Source organism: Haematobia irritans, chromosome 5 (assembly GCF_050003625.1).
Source record: "Haematobia irritans isolate KBUSLIRL chromosome 5, ASM5000362v1, whole genome shotgun sequence".
Classification (NCBI taxonomy): Eukaryota; Metazoa; Arthropoda; class Insecta; order Diptera; family Muscidae; genus Haematobia; species Haematobia irritans.
This window is the reverse complement of record NC_134401.1, coordinates 132,438,762-132,456,790: the sequence shown is the minus strand read 5'-3', so window position 1 is coordinate 132,456,790 and position 18,029 is coordinate 132,438,762. Positions and strand designations below refer to the sequence as shown.

Here is an 18,029-nt window from a genome sequence, read left to right as displayed (position 1 = left end):
CTATTGAAGATTTTGGCAAGTTTCTTTTTTATAGGGAATTTTGTAAAAATTTTTCTTTTATACGAAATTTGGTCAAAATTTCTTCTTCATAGAAAAATAGTCTTTACCTATCGGAAATTTTGTCAAAAATTTTTTACCTACAAAATTTCTCATCTGTAGGAAATTTTAAGAAAATTTCTTTACTAAAGGAAATTTTGTTAAAATATATCTTCTATAGGAAATTTTGTCAAAATTTCTCTACTATACGAAATTTGGTCAAAATTTCTTCTTCATAGCAAATTTTAACAAAATTTCTTTTCTATAGGATAATTTTGTGAAAAATTTTTATCCAGAGGAAATTTAGTCAATTTTTTTAGAGCAAACTTGGTCAAAATTTCTTACTTAGATTTCTTAGTAGACTTTGTCAACATTTCTTATCAATGGATAATTTTGTTAAAATTTCTTGTTTATAGGAATTTTGTCAAAATTTCTCTCCTATACGAAATTTTGTGAAAATGTCTGCTTCATAGGAAATTATGACAAAATTTCTTACCTATGGGAAATTTTTACAAAATTTCTTTGCTCAAGGAAATTATGTTAAAATTTCTTATCAATAGGAAATTTAGTCAGAATTTCTTTGCTATAAGAAATTTAGTCAAAATTTCTTATCTATTGAAAATTTTGCAAAATTTTTTATCTATAGAAGATTTTGGCAAGTTTCTTATTTATAGGGAATTTTGTGAAAATTTCTCTTTTATACGAAATTTGGTCAAAATTTCTTCTTCATAGAAAAATAGTTTTTACCTATCGGAAATTTTATCAAAAAATTTTTACCTATCGGAAATTTTGTCAAAATTATTCATCTATGAGAAATTTTGTCTAAAATTGGAAATTTTGTCAAAAATGTCTTTTCGGAAATTTTGTCAAAAATTCCTTATCGGAAATTTTGCCAAAAATGTCTTATCTATATTAAATTTTTCAAAACTTCTTTTTTGTAAGAAATTTTGTCAACATTTCTTTTTTATGAGAAATTTGATAAAAATTTCATTTCTATAGTCAATTTTGTCGACATTTCTTATCTATAGGAAATTAAGTCAAAATTTCTTATCTATAGGAAATGTTGGAACATGACTTATCTATAGAAAATTTTGGCAAGTTTCTTATTTAAGGGAAATTTGTCACAATTTCTCTCCTATACGAAATTTGGTAAAAATCCATAGGAAATTTAAAAAAAATTTCTTTACTAAAGGAAATTTTGTCAAAATTTCTTACTTATAGTAAATTTTGTCAAAATTTCTTATCTATTGGAAATTTGGTTAAAATTTCTTATCTATACGCAATTTAGTCAATATTTCTTCTTCGTAGGAAATTATGGAAAATTTTCTTATCTATGAGAAATTTAAAGAAAATTTCTTTACTAAAGAAAATTTTGTCAAAATATCTCTTCTGCAGGAAATTTTGTCAAAATTTCTTCTTCATAGGAAATTTTACTAAATTTCTTTTCTATAGAAAATTTAGTCAAAATTTCTTATCTATTGGAAATTTTGTCAAAATTTCTGTTTTATAAGAAATTTAGTCAAAATTTCTGTTTTATAGGAAATTTAGTCAAAATTTCTTACTTATAGTAGATTTTGTAAAAATTTCTTATCTATGGGAAAGTTTGTTAAATTTATTTTTTATAGGAAATTTTGTCAAAATATCTCTTCTATAGGAAATTTTCTCAAAATATCTCTTCTATAGGAAATTTTGTCAAAATTTCTCTTCTACACGAAATTTTGTGAAAATCTCTGCTTCATAGGAAATTATGACAAAATGTCTTATCTTTAAGAAATTTTAACAAAATTTCTTTGCTAAAAGTAATTTTGTCATAATTTCCTATCTATAGGAAATTTAATCAAAATTTCTTATCTATAGAAAATTATGGCAAAATTTCTTTACTAAAGGAAATTTTGTCAAAATTTCTTCTTCATAGGAAATGATGGCAAGATTTCTTATCTATAGGAAATTTTAACAAAATTTCTTTATTAAAGGAAATGTTGTCAAAATTGTTTATTTTTAGGAAATTTTGTCAAAATATCTCATCCATAAGAAATGTTGTCAACATTTCTCTTCTATACGAAATTTGGTCAAAATTTCTTCGGAGGAAAGTTTAACAAAATTTTTTTATTTAACGGAAATCTTGTCAAATTTTTTATGTATAGGAAATTTAGTCAAAATTCCTTATCTATTTGAAATTTCTTTTTTATAAGAAATTTGGTAAAATTTCTTACTAATTGTAAATTTTGTTAAAATTTCTTATCTATTGGGAATTTTTTCAAAATTTCTGTTTGATAGGAAATTTTGTCAAAATTTCTCTCTATACGCAATTTTGTGAAAATTTCGTCTTCATGGGAAATTATGACAAAAATTTCTTATTTATAGGAAAATTTAAAAAAAAAATCTTTACTAAAAGAAATTTTGTCAAAATTTGTAATCTATGGAAAATTTAGTCAATTTTTTATCTATAGAAAATGTTGGCAAATTTCTAATCTGTAGGAAATTGTGTTAAAATTTCTTCTTCATAGGAAATTTTATCAAAAAATCTTCTCCATAGAAAACTATGGCACAATTTCTTATCTACAGAAAATGTTTAACAAAATTTCTTTACTAAAAGAAATTTTGTCCAAATTTCTTATCTATTGGAAATTTTGTCAAAAATTCGAACAAAATTGAAAATTTCTCTTCAATATGAAATTTGGTCAAAATTTCTTATCCATAGTAAATTTAGTCAATGTTTCTTATCTGTCGAAAATTTTAGTAAATTTCTAATCTATAGACAATTTTGTCAAAATTTCTTATAGAAAATTCAGTGAAAATTACTTATCTTTAGGAATTGGTGTCAAAATTTCCTATTTCTGGATTTTTTTTTTCAAAATTTCTTTTCCATAGAAAATTTTGTGAAAATTTCTTATCTATAGGAAATTTTTTCAACATTTTTAATGTATAGGAAATTTTTTCAACATTTTTTATCTAGAAGAAATTTTATCAAAATTTTTTTATCTATTGGAAATTATGTCAAAATTTCTTCTTCACTGGAAATTATGTCAAACATTTTGGCAAAATTATCTTTAAGATTTTATCAAAATATTTTGTTTATTGGAAGTTTTATAAAAAATTTATTTTTTATAGGAAATTTTGTGTAAATTTCTTACCTATAGGAAATATTTTTGGTCCCTTTTTGTGTGTTTTCAAAAATTTTGTCAACGGCTATAGAAAATATAGTCTCCAGGATTTTGTTCTCTTTTTCTCAATGTGAAGGCTTTTAGTGTATTTCTTATCGTTTCATTAATTTTTCCAGGGACGGTGATATCGCCTCTTTAGAAGTGGATGTCATAACTAATACAACCGATGAGACTTTAACCGAAAGCAATATTATCTCGGATCGTATCCTAAATGTAGCCGGTAATCAATTAAAAGAAGATTTAGCACACAATGTTAGAGGTAAGTAAAGGTTCCCCGCCACACCAAATTTTAATTGCTAATAAAATATTCCTCTGTGATTTTTCTTTAGAATGCCGTACCGGTGAAGTGCGAGTCACGAAGGGTTACAATTTACCCGCCAAATATATTCTCCACACAGTGGGGCCGTCATTTAAAGAAAAATTCAAAACTGCTGCTGAAAATACTTTACATTGTTGTTACAGGTAAGGTTTCGCAATTACTCTCCAAAAACAAAATATTTACAAATTTTTTCGTATTTAAATTTTCCCCCCACACACAGAAACGTTTTATGCAAAGCCAAAGAACTGAATTTACGAACAATTGCCGTTTGCAATATTAGTACCAATCAGAAATCATTTCCAGCTGATTTAGCCGCTCACATTGCTCTAAGTATATTTAAAGGATCATAAGATCCTTTTGTCCTTCAACCTTGGAATTCATTGTAATTAACTTTTGAATTTTTCTTTTGATCGTGAACAGGAACAATTCGTCGTTTTTTGGATAAATTTACAACAGAAGTGGTGATATTTTGTGTTAGCCCCCATGAACGAGGTATTTATGAGGTGCTGGCACCTTTGTACTTTCCTCGTGATAATCTTGAGGAACGTAGTGCCTTGTGGCAATTGCCCAAGGATATTGGTGGTGAATATGGTGAACCCCAACATCCAGATCGTCAAATACGTATAATACGAAACCCACAGCACAGTGTCTTGATGCGTCATCATGGTGAGTTGTGTAAATTTAAATAAATTGTTAAATATAGAATGAAAAACATATTGGAAATATTTAGAAGAAAATTGAAATGAGGTAACGGATCTAAAAATATTTCTAGTTGTCGAATTTGAACAGTGTTTGAATGTGATCGTATTAGTACTTAACCTACAAGAATACACTTATCATATTTTTTTAACAGAATCTTCTTTAATTTGAAAAAGATTTCACAGCACTACTTGAAATTTTTATTCCTTCCTAACAAAAATTTACTTATTCTGTTAGTTGTCTTTCTTCCAAATGTTGGACATTCTGTTGTTTATAAACTTCGTTCAATGAAGCGAATGTCTGCACTACTGGGTGAGTCCAGTAGTTGAGTTGGAAGGACACGCCAAGAGATGCATCATGATGTGAGACGAATGTCTACAAATTGGGCAATCACCTTTATTGCCGGGTTCCGAAGTGAGAGCTAACTGTTAGGGTATCTTGAGATAGCGAAGATGGTCCCTGGTCTCTAGCCAGACGTGTCTTGTCATCGCAGAGATGTGGGGCTTTCCTCCGAGCACAACGCAACAACGATATTCTGTATCGCTGCACTGTGCACGGCCTCTAATACCGTTCCTTATTCCCATATCATTGTCATCGCCGATCACGTGATTAATTGATGTAGAATCGATTGGTCTTGGCTCGTTCAGGGTGACATTGTTGAGGTGGTTTGCCAATAAGTGAGGAGGTCACAGTCTTACCTCAGCCAAAGAGTTTTGGACTTTTGCTGCAGTTGCTGTTCCGGTGTCTTCAATGACATCGAGTGGCAACCGCACTACAGTAAGGTTGGCTGATAAGTCCCCGGTCTAACAAAGAAAAACACATTTTTTTGTCAAAATTCGTTTTTATTATTCAACATAGTTCCCTTCAAGAGCGATACAACGATTATAACGACCTTCCAATTTTTTGATACCATTTTGGTAGTACTCCTTCGGTTTTGCCTCAAGATAGGCCTCAGTTTCGGCGATCACCTCTTCATTGCAGCCAATTTTTTTCCCTGCGAGCATCCTTTTGAGGTCTGAGAACAAGAAAAAGTCGCTGGAGCCAGATCTGGAGAATACTGTGGGTGGGGAAGCAATTCGAAGCCCAATTCAAGAATTTTTGCCATCGTTCTCAATGACTTGTGGCACGGTGCGTTGTCTTGGTGGAACAACACATTTTTCTTCTTCATATGGGGCCGTTTTGCCGCGATTTCGACCTTCAAACGTTCAAATAACGCCATATAATAGTCACTGTTGATGGTTTTTCCCTTCTCAAGATAATCGATAAAAATTATTCCATGCGCATCCCACAAAACAGAGGCCATTACTTTGCCAGCAGATTTTGAGTCCTTCCACGCTTCGGAGACGGTTCACCGGTCGCTGTCCACTCAGCCGACTGTCGATTGGGCTCAGGAGTGTAGTGATGGAGCCATGTTTCATCCATTGTCACATATCGACGGAAAAACTCGGGTGTATTACGAGTTAACAGCTGCAAACACCGCTCAGAATCATCAACACGTTATTGTGTTTGGTCAAATGTGAGCTCGCGCGGCACCCATTTTGCACAGAGCTTCCGCATATCCAAATATTGATGAATGATATGACCAACACGTTCCTTTGATATCTTTAAGGCCTCTGCTATCTTGATCAACTTCATTTTACGGGCATTCAAAATCATTTTGTGGATTTTTTTTGATGTTTTCGTCGGTAACGACCTCTTTCGGGCGTCCACTGCGTTCACCGTCCTCCGTGCTCATTTCACCACGCTTGAATTTTGCATACCAATCAATTATTGTTGATTTCCCTGGGGCAGAGTCCGGAAACTCATTATCAAGCAGAGTTTTTGCTTCCACCGTATTTTTTCCCTTCAGAAAACAGTATTTTATCAAAAAACACGAAATTCCTTTTTTTCCATTTTTTCACAATAACAAAAGCTGCTTCACAAAAGACGCTCTATCTCACAAACTAATACTTACAGACGTCAAATTTTGACACGAATCATTTGAAGGTTGGTACTATATAAAAATAATATATATAGTATACTAGTATATAGACGCCATCTATGTGTCAGACCGGGGACTTATCAGCCAACCTGTTATACAGCACCGTTTGCTCTGCTGTGTATCGCTTATACAGAGATTCCAAACGGGGTTAACCAATCGACTTCAGTATCTTGTTTCTATTCCCAACGTTTTTAGGAACCATTTCATGGTTTCTCAAGAGGAACAAATTGTCAAACGTCACATCAATAACCAAGAATATCGTCCTCTTGGTTCACCTCTTTCGTTCATGATGTGAAAATAACTACGATAATACGATTTCGGGGCTGAATGCTTAAAAAAATCCCTAAGTGCAGGGAGGTAGTCATTAATCCTCATCTTAAGTTCCTTGTCATCTCCACCTGAGGTAACAATGGAACAGTAAACCGCATATTTTGTGGAATAGGAACAGTATACCGCCTTGAAGTACGTCTAGTTTTTTTCCTCCTGGGCGAAGATGGTTTTCCTCTAAATTCCACATAGGAATTTCTTCCAACTATATATCTTCTCTTAAGATTATTAGAGTGTGGGTTACCATAGTATCCCTCAAAAGGGTGGTGTAGTTAACTCTATCAAAAGCTTCATCACAGTCATCGGCTGTCAGGTGATGCACTTTATCTGGTGCTAGCGGGTGAAAAGGTCACACTTTTTACCACACTGAGAGCAGTTTGAACTCATGCTGCATATGCTGTTCCGGTGTCTTGGAGTGATATTCAGTGACAATCCGCAGCTCAGTATTCTACGCCGTTTGGCAATTTCTCCAGAGGGCCTCGCTTATACTGGCAATACAAACGGGGGCCTTATAATCGATAAGGGGACGACCAATCAACTTATAGCTCTTTTGAATCGTCTCTTTGTCTTTCCAGATTTCGACTCCCAATGGGTTTAAGCAACCATTTCCGCATGTTTTCTCAAGAGGAACAGATTGTCAAACGTCACATCAAGAACCAAGTATATCAAGCTTTGGGATCACCTCTTTAGTTCACGATGTGAAAATATATGCCGACCATTTCGCGTCAGAAAGTTTCAGATTTCTGCTTACAAATAAATCCCTAAGTGCAGGGAGGTAGCCATTAATCCTCACCTCAAGCTTCTTGATACTCTACCTGCTATAACTATGGAACAGTCTTTTGCATAGGATATCGGATGGACGCCTTGAAATACGCCTAGTTTCTTCCTCTTGGGCGAAGATGGTTTCCCTCTAAATTCCACATAGAATTGTCTACCAACCATCTCTTAAGATTATTAAGGAGGGGGTTTCCATAATATCCCTTAAAAGGGTAGTGTATTTCACTGTATCAAAAGCTTCATCGTCGATGAGGTGATTGCAAATCTTTTCTGAAGCCGAATCGGATGACCTTGAATCGCCTCCCGGAGATGGCATGGGTTGGTTGGTTTGCCTCCTGCACTTTATCAGTTGCTGGCGGGTGAAAAGGTCACAATGTTGCCTCACCGAGAGCATTTTTGACTCATATTGCAAATGCTGTTCGGGTCCCTTGGATTGTCAATCTGTAGCACAGTATTCTGCACCATTTAAAGGTTTCTCCATTGGGTCTCACATATGCAGGGAGTCGAAACGGGGTCCCCATAATCGATAAGCGAAGCCAATCGTAGGTATTTTGAATCGTCTCTTTATCATTCCCGCTATTGCCTTCTGCATCTTGTTTCTGCTCTCAAAGTTTTCGGCAATCGTTTCCACATGTTTTTTAGAGAGGAACAGGCTGTCAAATATCAACCAATAGCATTGGGGTTATTGCATGTGCTCTGACTACATATGTGCATATCGACCTCCTGGTTCTTATCTTTGGTCCACGATGTGAAAATAGTTGCTATCGATTTCGGAGCAAAAAGTTTTAGATTCCTGCTTACAAAGAAATCCCTAAGTGCAAGGAGGTAGTCATAAGTTATTGAATAGACATCTGGTGGCGACAGTATACCACCTTAAAGTACACTTAGTTTGTTCCTCCTGGACGAATATATTTTTCCTCTCAATTCCATATGGTGCTGTCTACCAACCATATAATTAGCCAACAATCTCTTACGTTTATTAGGGAGGAACATTTTCATAATATCCCTCAAGAGGGTGATGTAGTCCACTGTACCAAACGCTTCATCAATGTCATCGGCGACCAGGTTATTAACTGATAGCAAGTCTTTTCTAAAGTCGAACCGAAGGTCTTCGCACATTCAGAGGGCGTCCTCCTGGAGGTGGCATGGTTTTGTTGGTTTGTCCCCTGCACTTTATGAGGTTCTGGCGGGTGAGAATGTCATAATGTTGCCTCTCCGAGAGCATTTTGGACTGCGAATGCTATTTGAAGATTTCTCCATTGGTTAACGCTTAAACTTGGAATTCCAAACGGAGGCCGCGAATCGACAAGTGAATGACCAATCGACCCCTAGGACTTTTGCATCGTCCCTTTATTCGCAAGTGCTATTCAGAATCTTCTATTCCCAACGTTTTTAGCAAACATTTCCGCATGCTTTCTCAAGAGAAACAAACTGCCAAACTTCAATTAAGACCAAAGATGCGTGCTCTTGGTTCGCCTCATTGGTCTACGATGTGAAAATATTTGCAGTTTATCTCCGGGCAAAAAGTTTGAGATTCCTGTTGACAAAGAAATCCCCGAATGCAGAGTGACAATCATTAAATCTTACCTCGAGCTCCTTGACATCTCTAACTGATGTTACTATGGAACAGTTTTTCGTAAAGGTTATCGGATGGACATCTGAAGGTGGAAGTAGATCTCTTGCCACGTAACAGTTAAAGAGGAGGGATACATTACACCGCCTTGAGGTATACCTTTTTTTCTTGGGCGAATATGTTTTTCCTTTAAATTCCACGTAGGACTGTGTACTGCCTGGTAGTTTGCAACCATTTCATAAGATTGGTAGAGAGGGAGGTTTCTATAGTATTTAAACAAAAACAATGCTACGAGAATCCAAAGTTTATGCGGTTTTCACACAACGCAGTTCACATACTCCTGCTCGAGCGTAAACCATGCTGATATTCTGGCAATATTAGGTGTTCCGTAAAGTTGGGCAGTAAAATTGTTTCAACAGTCTTTGCAACGGTGGAAAGAAGAGTAATGAGCCGATATGAGTCCCCAAGGTGCAGCTGTTTAACTGGTTTCATAATCCGAACAATCTTCCATATTTTTATACCCTCCACCATAGAATGGTGACGGGGGTATAATAGGTTTGTCATTCCGTTTGTAACACATCGAAATATTCATTTCCGATTATATATATTCTTGATCAGGGAGAAATTCTAAGACGATATAAGTATGTCCGTCAGTCCGTCTGTCTGTCTGTTGTAATCACGCTACAGCCTTCAATAATGGCGCTATCGTCCTGAAATTTGACACAGAGTCCTCTTTTGTTTGCAGACAGGTCAAGTTCGAAGATGGGCTATATCGGTCTAAGTTTTAATATAGTCCCCATATAAACCGACCTCCCGATTTGGGGTCTTGGGCTTATAAAAACTGTAGTTTTTATCCAATTTGCCTGAAATTGGAAATCTAGAAGTATTTTAGGACCATCAAAAAGTGTACCAAAAATGGTGCCTATCGGTCCACGTTTTGGTATAGCCCCCTATAGACCGATTTCCCGATTTTGCTTCTTGGGCATCTAGAAAGTGTATTTGCTTGAAATTGGAAATCTAGTGGTATTCTAGGACCACAAAGAGGTGTGCTGGAAATGGTGAGTATCGGTCCTTGTTTTGATATAGCCCCCATATAGACCGATCTCCTGATTTTACTTCTTGGGCTTCTAGAATCCGTAGTTTTTATCCAATTTGCCTGAAATTTGAAGTCTAGATGTATTCTAGGACCATAAAGACGTGTGTCGAAAATGCTGAGTAGCGGTCTATGTTTTGATATAGCCCCCATATAGACCGATCTCCCGATTTTATTTCTTGGGCTTCTAGAATCCGTAGTTTTTGCCCAATTTGCCTGAAATTGGAAATCTAGAGGTATTCTAGGGAAATAAAGAGATGCGCCGAAAATGGCGATTATTGGATCATGTTTTTATATAGCCCCCATATAAACCGATCTCCCCATTTTACTTCTTGGGCTTCTAGAATCCGTAGTTTTTACCCAATTTGCCTGAAATTGGAAATCTGGAGGTATTCTAGGAAAATAAAGAGGTGTGTCGAAAATGGTGAGTACCGGTCTATGTTTTGATATAGCCCCCCATATAGACCGATCTCCCGATTTTATTTCTTGGGCTTCTAGAATATGTAGTTTTTATCCAATTTGCCTGAAATTGGAAATCTAGAGGTATTCTAGGACCATAAAAGGGTGTGCAGAATATATTGAGTATCGGCACAGTTTTTGAAATAGCCCCTTATAAACCGGCCCTCCGATTTGGGGTCGAGATTCTAGAACTACAATTAAATGCTGAATACTGTGTGTATCTTTCCATGTTTTGGTATAGCCCCCATTACACCGAACTCCCGATTTAACTGCTAGGGTTTTATTTCAGGCGTTATTTCATCATTTTCTTGCACATTTACAAGAGATGTTTACGATTCCTCTAAAAGTCAAACAAAAAATGGTTCTTATAAATTCAAAATCTGATGTAGTCGTCAAAATCTTTACATTTATCAGTGGGAAGCGTACTGGTTGAACCGATCTGCTTGGGAAAATATCTGTCATCAAACCCCCTGAAATTGTCAAAGGAAACTATTATATTTGATTCATGGTGGTGGGTATTTAAGATTCGGCCCGGCCGAACTTACTGCTGTATATACTTTATTAGATATCTGGTATTTCGAGGTATTGAAGCTATGCGCCAAAACCTAGCGCCATTCTCTCTTGTTGAAGCATTTTTTCTTCAAATAAAATTTTTATTAGATTTGAAGAAGATTTCATTAAGTATTCTGTGAAGTTGGGATGTAAAATTGCTTCAACAACCTTTATAATGGGGGAAAGAAGAGTAATGAGCCGATAATAGTATCCATGGTGTGCCTGTATAGCTGGATTCATAACCGATCAATCTTCCTAATTTTTCAGATATCTGGTATTTCGAGGGTGCTGAGGCATATATTTGAAGGTATGGACCATACACTTCAGAACCGTACTCTTCAATGGGCTTCAACAGTTTCATTTGATTTGAAGAAGATTTCATTTGGTTTGAAAAAAGATGCATTTGAAATGTAAACGGATTAATTTTAAGTGCAAATTCTTTATATGCCACTTTTTTACATTTAGTGTGTCACCTTTTATTGTGAATGACACTATTCTTGCCACTTTTTAGAAACACCCAGTAATCGGTGTTCCTTTCAACAGGTCATCGATGTGGATCACTCCTTGTTATTTAGAGAAGGTTTCTCCGTGCGATAGGTTTTTCCATTCGCCTCCCTCAGAACACGTTCGTAGGGTACAGTGGACTATTTGGGCAGTTCTTTGTGAGCCTGCTCGGGATTCCTTTAGATTGTGCTTAAAATTCCTCAATCACTACTGAAGTAATAATTATGACCCCGTTGAGTTGTTAATGACCCAGAGAGAGAGAGAGCAAACGAGGCAGAATATTATTATTCCAAATGCGTACACAGAGAATACAGATTGGTTGTGATAACCGAATTTATTGCCAACCTCCTTTTGGCAGTTGCCACAACTATCTGTTGGCAGTTGTGTCGCCCGACAAATTCGGTCGACTCAATCGAATTGTGGGAAATCCAACTAATACTATAAATGGAGTTGGTTGTATCAGACGATGGAATTGGTCCTTGTTCCCCTCTTCATTTGGTTGTGTCACCCAACTTTAATAGCACTATAACCGAATAAAAAACTTAATTACATTTAAATTTTATTTTATGTTTATATTTAGTTTAAAACATTTAAATATTTGTATTAAAGATGTATAGCTAAACACAAAATTTAATACACATCCCATTATGACCTTCAGTGGAAAGTCGACTTTTGTTTTAAATATTAAAAGGCATAAAAATGGACCCGTGTTATCAGTTTGTGCATATAAGTTATTTTTGGTCGATGTAGGATGGTCGCTATAAGTTATGTTGATCTGTTCCTACAGACACGTTTGGACAAGCTAGCCAATTTTGAAACCACAAGTGATGAACTTCTTATTGCTGAGTGCCTCCCGATAGTGTGATAGGAATTATGAAAAAAAATAACTTTTGAGTGTTCGGCCGAATCTGGCCCACGACCCTTTGTATCCATTTGGGTCCGTTGTACAACGTTGGCATATTGGATTATTGTTTAAAAACAAATCAAATAATATTAGTTAGATTTTGGTGCACTCATGTTTATAAAAACAGTTAAGAACCTACCACTTTATTCACTGCGACATCTCTTTGAGGTTCCCAGTAGACAATGAATCCTGGATATATATCATTAATTCCGATTGGGGTGTGGTACGCATGATTCTTTGTGCCCTATAATATACCCAACATAAATTATCCACTTCAATATCATGTGTATCTTTTAGTTACGTCCATTATTCTCAGTCGGACATCATCAAAAGAATATCTTAGAATGCATTGTGGATGCCAAAAAAATTTGCTGCGGCTTAAAAATCGTCCTTGTGATGCTTAATTTGAAAGAAAAAATATCTTCTTTGAGCACCAAATAATTAACAAAAATTTAAGTGACATTTGAAAATATTTCGAATAGGATTCGGTTGTGAATACTGATTGTCAGTGCTGATTACTAAATGACGGTTACGAAATTTATTTAAAGTTGGTCGTGCCAACAGAATTTAAAACAAATGCTACAAAATACATAGATTTTGTTGCTTCAACCATTTGTCTTGTATCACAAACGGAATTCTACTGAAATGATTGCCAAATGACAGTTAGCATGAAAAAATGATTGCATTAAAGGAAATAGATTGACACAACTAATATATAATTCTAAATGTAGAATTTTCATTATCAGAACCGATTTCCAACCAAACTGTTCTCTGTGTGTACTATCTCAGATAACTAACACACTTTTCGTATCCAAACAATCTTTGTTTTCGGTATGGGATTTACTTTTCCAACACAAGAGTAGAATCACCCATCGATGTTGCTCAAACTGATATGGATGAAATTCCTAAATGATGAGTGGGAAATTTAAAAAAAAAAATATCCAAATTTTTAAAAAGTCGAAAAGTCAAGTTTTTGATTCATTAATTTCTAGTAGACAATGGACTGAATAGTCTAAGTGAGCCTGAAACTTAATCGGACTGTCACTTTGACCTTTTAATCTTCCAGTAGACAATTTAATGATTATACGATTTTATCGTATCACAGGTTAATAACATTCAGATATATAGACCAAAATTTTATGAATTACTGATAAAGGCTAATATCATTCTCTGTGAATCGTCATTTTTGTCATATTTTTCATTCATTATCAATAATTAACTAATCAACGATTGTAAGTGGATACTGATGATAACAAATCAAGCAGTTGCGTATTACTCGAAACAAGATTAGATATTGGAATACTTTAGTTTATTTGTGGATCGTAATCACATATAGGTTCCGATCGATTTTATTTGTTGTGAGTCATTCGAAAGAGAAGGTGTTTCCATCGTTGACTATCGTCAGTTTAATATCGGTTATATTAATAAACAATAAATACAAAATAGTTTAAAGAGTGTGCTATATAAATTTGAATATTATTTTTGTTTTTAAAACGTGACTTTTTTTATTAGTTATAAATCATAGCAAGACGAAACAAGTAAGAATGCTTAAAGCCAGAACGAATCGTGTATGCATGTTATTTGAATATTTTCTACATACAATGAATTTTTTCGCCAAGCTATCCCATAAGGATCGAATCGGTGGTGCAGTGAAGATTATTTCTCTTTCTGTGGCAATCTTTAAATATATGCCTAAAAGTATGCACTAGTTTTTTTTTTATATGCATACTTATTCTATTAACAGAGAATGCTAAAAACTCATAACAGTATCAACGAATAACAACAAAGCATATATTTTTTAATTGGTAGACTAACACTATACTAAATGATAGGAAACAATTATTGTTGGACCAAGTTAATAGCATATAATCATAAAATACCCACACAGAAAAAAATGTCCCGAAAATTTTTCCAATTAAAGTCTTACTTGAGTTTTAAAAAATATCCAATTAAAAATTTAATTGATTCAATAAATTTTTTTAATTGAAACAAAAATCAATCACAAAAGTTAATAGTATAAATTAATTTTTAATTGACTTTCAATTGATTTTGAGGAGGACATTTCAATTAAAAATTAATTGGATCAATTAATTCAATTAATTTCGTGATTGAAGACAAAAACTATTTTTCTGTGTTCAATAGCGATTATCCTCTACTTGAATACTTGCACTGTACAAAATATGCAAAATTTATTTAAAACACATTATGTATATTGTCGAAAAACTGTGACTTCTCATTGTATTTTTTACCGCCGGGTCGAATCTTAACTATCCACCATCATGAATCAAATATAATATTTTCCTTTCAAAATTCTTCGTCGTAGCGGGTTACTTGATAATATATTCACTCAAAAAAAAAAAAGTTTACTTGGATCCAAAGATCTTCCCTTAAGGATTTTGGTATTGACTCCGAGCCAAAGATGGGACTTCTTTAAAATAAAGAACTTTTTAGCGACATATCTGGCTTTAAATCTAGGATCAATAACATTAAAATTAGGATACAGATCTCATTTATCAAATTGTCATTCTCTTTTCGCGGTTTATTAATAAAGGTACTCACGTACAAACAAATGCCAGTTTAAAAATCCAACTTATAACGGATACTTTAAATTTAGAAAAATCTTAATTCCAAAAGCATTTTAAACCAAAGACGCTAAATCCTCAAAATAAGTCTTAGCCTATATTTGAAGCGTTTTTATCTTAAATCTAATGTTTCAATATTTCAGTTAATTTAAGGACAATTTCTTTAAATCAAAAATGTGTTTCTTTACTTTAAGGAAAATTAGCCTTAGTTCCAAGACATGCGACTTTAACGGAGGGACGCAAATTTACAAAATTTGTGTCCTAAATTTAATGAAAAAAAATTTGAAGCAAAGACTATAAACTTTATTTTGATTAAAATTTCATTATTTTAAAGAAATTTGTCCTTAATATTTTGTAAATTTCGCATCCTCAAAATTTAGGTTGCATAATCTTTAATATCCCGTATATATTTTTTCAGGGTAGAATTTCAGTGGGTCTTATGACAAAAAAGCCCGGCCCGCTTCGCTGCGCCTCCCGAAAATATTTTCGTTAACTTTGTCGTTCTGAAAACAAATTCGAAAAGATTTGAACTCTTTTAAAGAGTAGGATCAGGGGAAGTCTGGCACAAAAATGAAGTACTGATTAGTCACTCCATGGTTTCCACACACGTGTCCCGTAAATTTAAAAAAAATCGGACTACTTGCTTTTTTGTTTATATACAGAAATAGGGCGTTTATGCAGATGTAAAACGGACCGGCTTAACAAACGTCGGGTAGGGGGTGTTCCCTTTCAACCAAATTTTTGTTTCTTAATTTTTATACCCTGCGCCACACTGTGGAACAGGGTATTATAAGTTAGTGCATATGTTTGTAACACCCAGAAGGAGACGAGATAGACACATGGTGTCTTTGGCAATAATGCTCAGGGTGGGTTCCTGAGTCGATATAACCATGTCCGTCTGTCCGTCCGTCCGTCTGTCTGTGAACACATTTTTGTGATCAAAGTCTAGGTCGCAATTTAAGTCCAATCGCCTTCAAATTTGGCACATGTTCCTAATTTGGGTCAGAATAGAACCCTATTGATTTTGGAAGAAACCGGTTCAGATGTAGATATAGCTCCCATATATATCTTTCGCCCGATATGCACTAATATGGACCCAGCAGCCAGAGTTTTATAGTGATTTGCTTGAAATTTTGTACAAACATAACACTTAATCGTAAAGTCAAGTGTGCAAAATTTGATTGAAATCGGTTCAGATTTAGATATAGCTCCCATATATATCTTTCGCCCGATATGGACTTATATGGCCCCAGAAGCCAGATTTTTGGCCGAATTTGGTTGAAATTTTGCACTATGAGTACAATTAGTAGTATAGTCAAGTGTGCAAAATTTGATTGAAATCGGTTAAGATTTAGATATAGCTCCCATATATATCTTTCGCCCGATATGGACTAATATGGTCCTAGAAGCCAGAGTTTTGGCCCAATTTGATTGAAATTTTGCACTAGTAGTACAATTAGTAGTGCAGTTAAGTGTGCAAAATTTGATTGAAATCGGTTCAGATTTAGATATAGCTCCCATATATATCTTTCGCCCGATATGGACTAATATGGTCCTAAAAGCCAGAGTTTTGTCCCAATTTGGTTGAAATTTTGCACAGAGAGTAGATTTAGCATTGTAGCTATGCGTGCCAAATTTGGTTGAAATCGATTCAGATTTAGATATAGCTCCCATATATATCTTTCGCCCGATATGGACTAATATGATCCTAGAAGCCAGAGTTTTGGCCCAATTTGATTGAAATTTTGCACTAGTAGTACAATTAGCAGTGCAGTTAAGTTTGCAAAATTTGATTGAAATCGGTTCAGATTTAGATATAGCTCCCATATATATCTTTCGCCCGATATGGACTAATATGGTTCTAATAGCCAGAGTTTTGGCCTAATTTGGTTGAAATTTTGCACAGGGAGTAGATTTAGCATTGTAGCTCTGCGTGCCAAATTTGTTTGAAATCAGTTCAGATTTATATATAGCTCCCATATATAGCTTTCGCCCGATTTACACTCATATGACCATAGAGGCCAATTTTTTACTCCGATTTAGTTGAAATTTTGCACAGGGAGTAGAATTAGCATTGTAGCTATGTGTGCCAAATTTGGTTGAAATCGGTTTAGATTTAGATATAGCTCCCACATATATGTTTTTCTGATTTCGACAAAAATGGTCAAAATACCAACATTTTCCTTGTAAAATCGCCACTGCTTAGTCGAAAAGTTGTAAAAATGACTCTAATTTTCCTAAACTTCTAATACATATATATCGAGCGATAAATCATAAATAAACTTTTGCGAAGTTTCCTTAAAATTGCTTCAGATTTAAATGTTTCCCATATTTTTTACAAAAATTGTGTTCCACCCTAGTGCATTAGCCGACTTAAATTTTGAGTCTATGGATTTTGTAAAAGTCTATCAAATTCTGTCCACATCGAGTGATATTTAAATGTATGTATTTGGGACAAACTTTTATATATAGCACCCAACACATTTGACGGATGTGATATGATATCGAAAATTTAGGTCTACAAAGTGGTGCAGGGTATAATATAGTCGGCCCCACCCGACTTTAGACTTTCCTTACATGTTTTACTTTAAAAAAGTCTGGCAGAAGCCTGTGGAAAAATAATAAAATAAAAAAAAATCTGGCTAAGGGAACCTCCCTCCTTCGCTCCTCCCCGACCAGATATCGTAAATTCACGTATCCAATATTCATTTCACAAACTACCCAACTTCACTATTCCCCTTCCCCAAGCAGACATCGAAAAATCTTGTACCCTGTATAAATTTAATCATCTTCTCCCAATTTCAAGTAAATCGGAGAAGGTTAGATTTTGCTCTATTTTTTTGTGCAGGTACGTCACTTTCTCTGCAAATTTCAAGAAAATCTATAAACTTTCCTTCATGTTTTATAGTATGGGTCAAGGTGAAGGTTCCCGTCCAAACACCCACAAATCAAGTACACCATATTGATTTCATAACCAACCCCTACGGCCTTTGTAAATTTCAAGTAAACTTGAGAATTCTAGTTTTTTTTCAGTTCTAGAGGAGGTGTCCCTCTCCGTC

At 34.5% G+C, this 18,029-nt stretch overlaps 1 protein-coding gene across 1 annotated transcript in view; it reads left to right on the top strand.

Annotated features, from left to right (window-relative positions):
• Gdap2 (ganglioside induced differentiation associated protein 2) overlaps positions 1–18,029 on the top strand; it is a 266,573-nt gene that overhangs the window by 154,587 nt on the left and 93,957 nt on the right. Inside the window, exons 4-7 of the mRNA XM_075312430.1 lie at positions 3,317–3,459; positions 3,530–3,662; positions 3,740–3,849; positions 3,940–4,185. Coding sequence (XP_075168545.1) covers positions 3,317–3,459; positions 3,530–3,662; positions 3,740–3,849; positions 3,940–4,185 — 632 coding nt within the window. The remainder of the gene's footprint in view (positions 1–3,316; positions 3,460–3,529; positions 3,663–3,739; positions 3,850–3,939; positions 4,186–18,029) is intronic.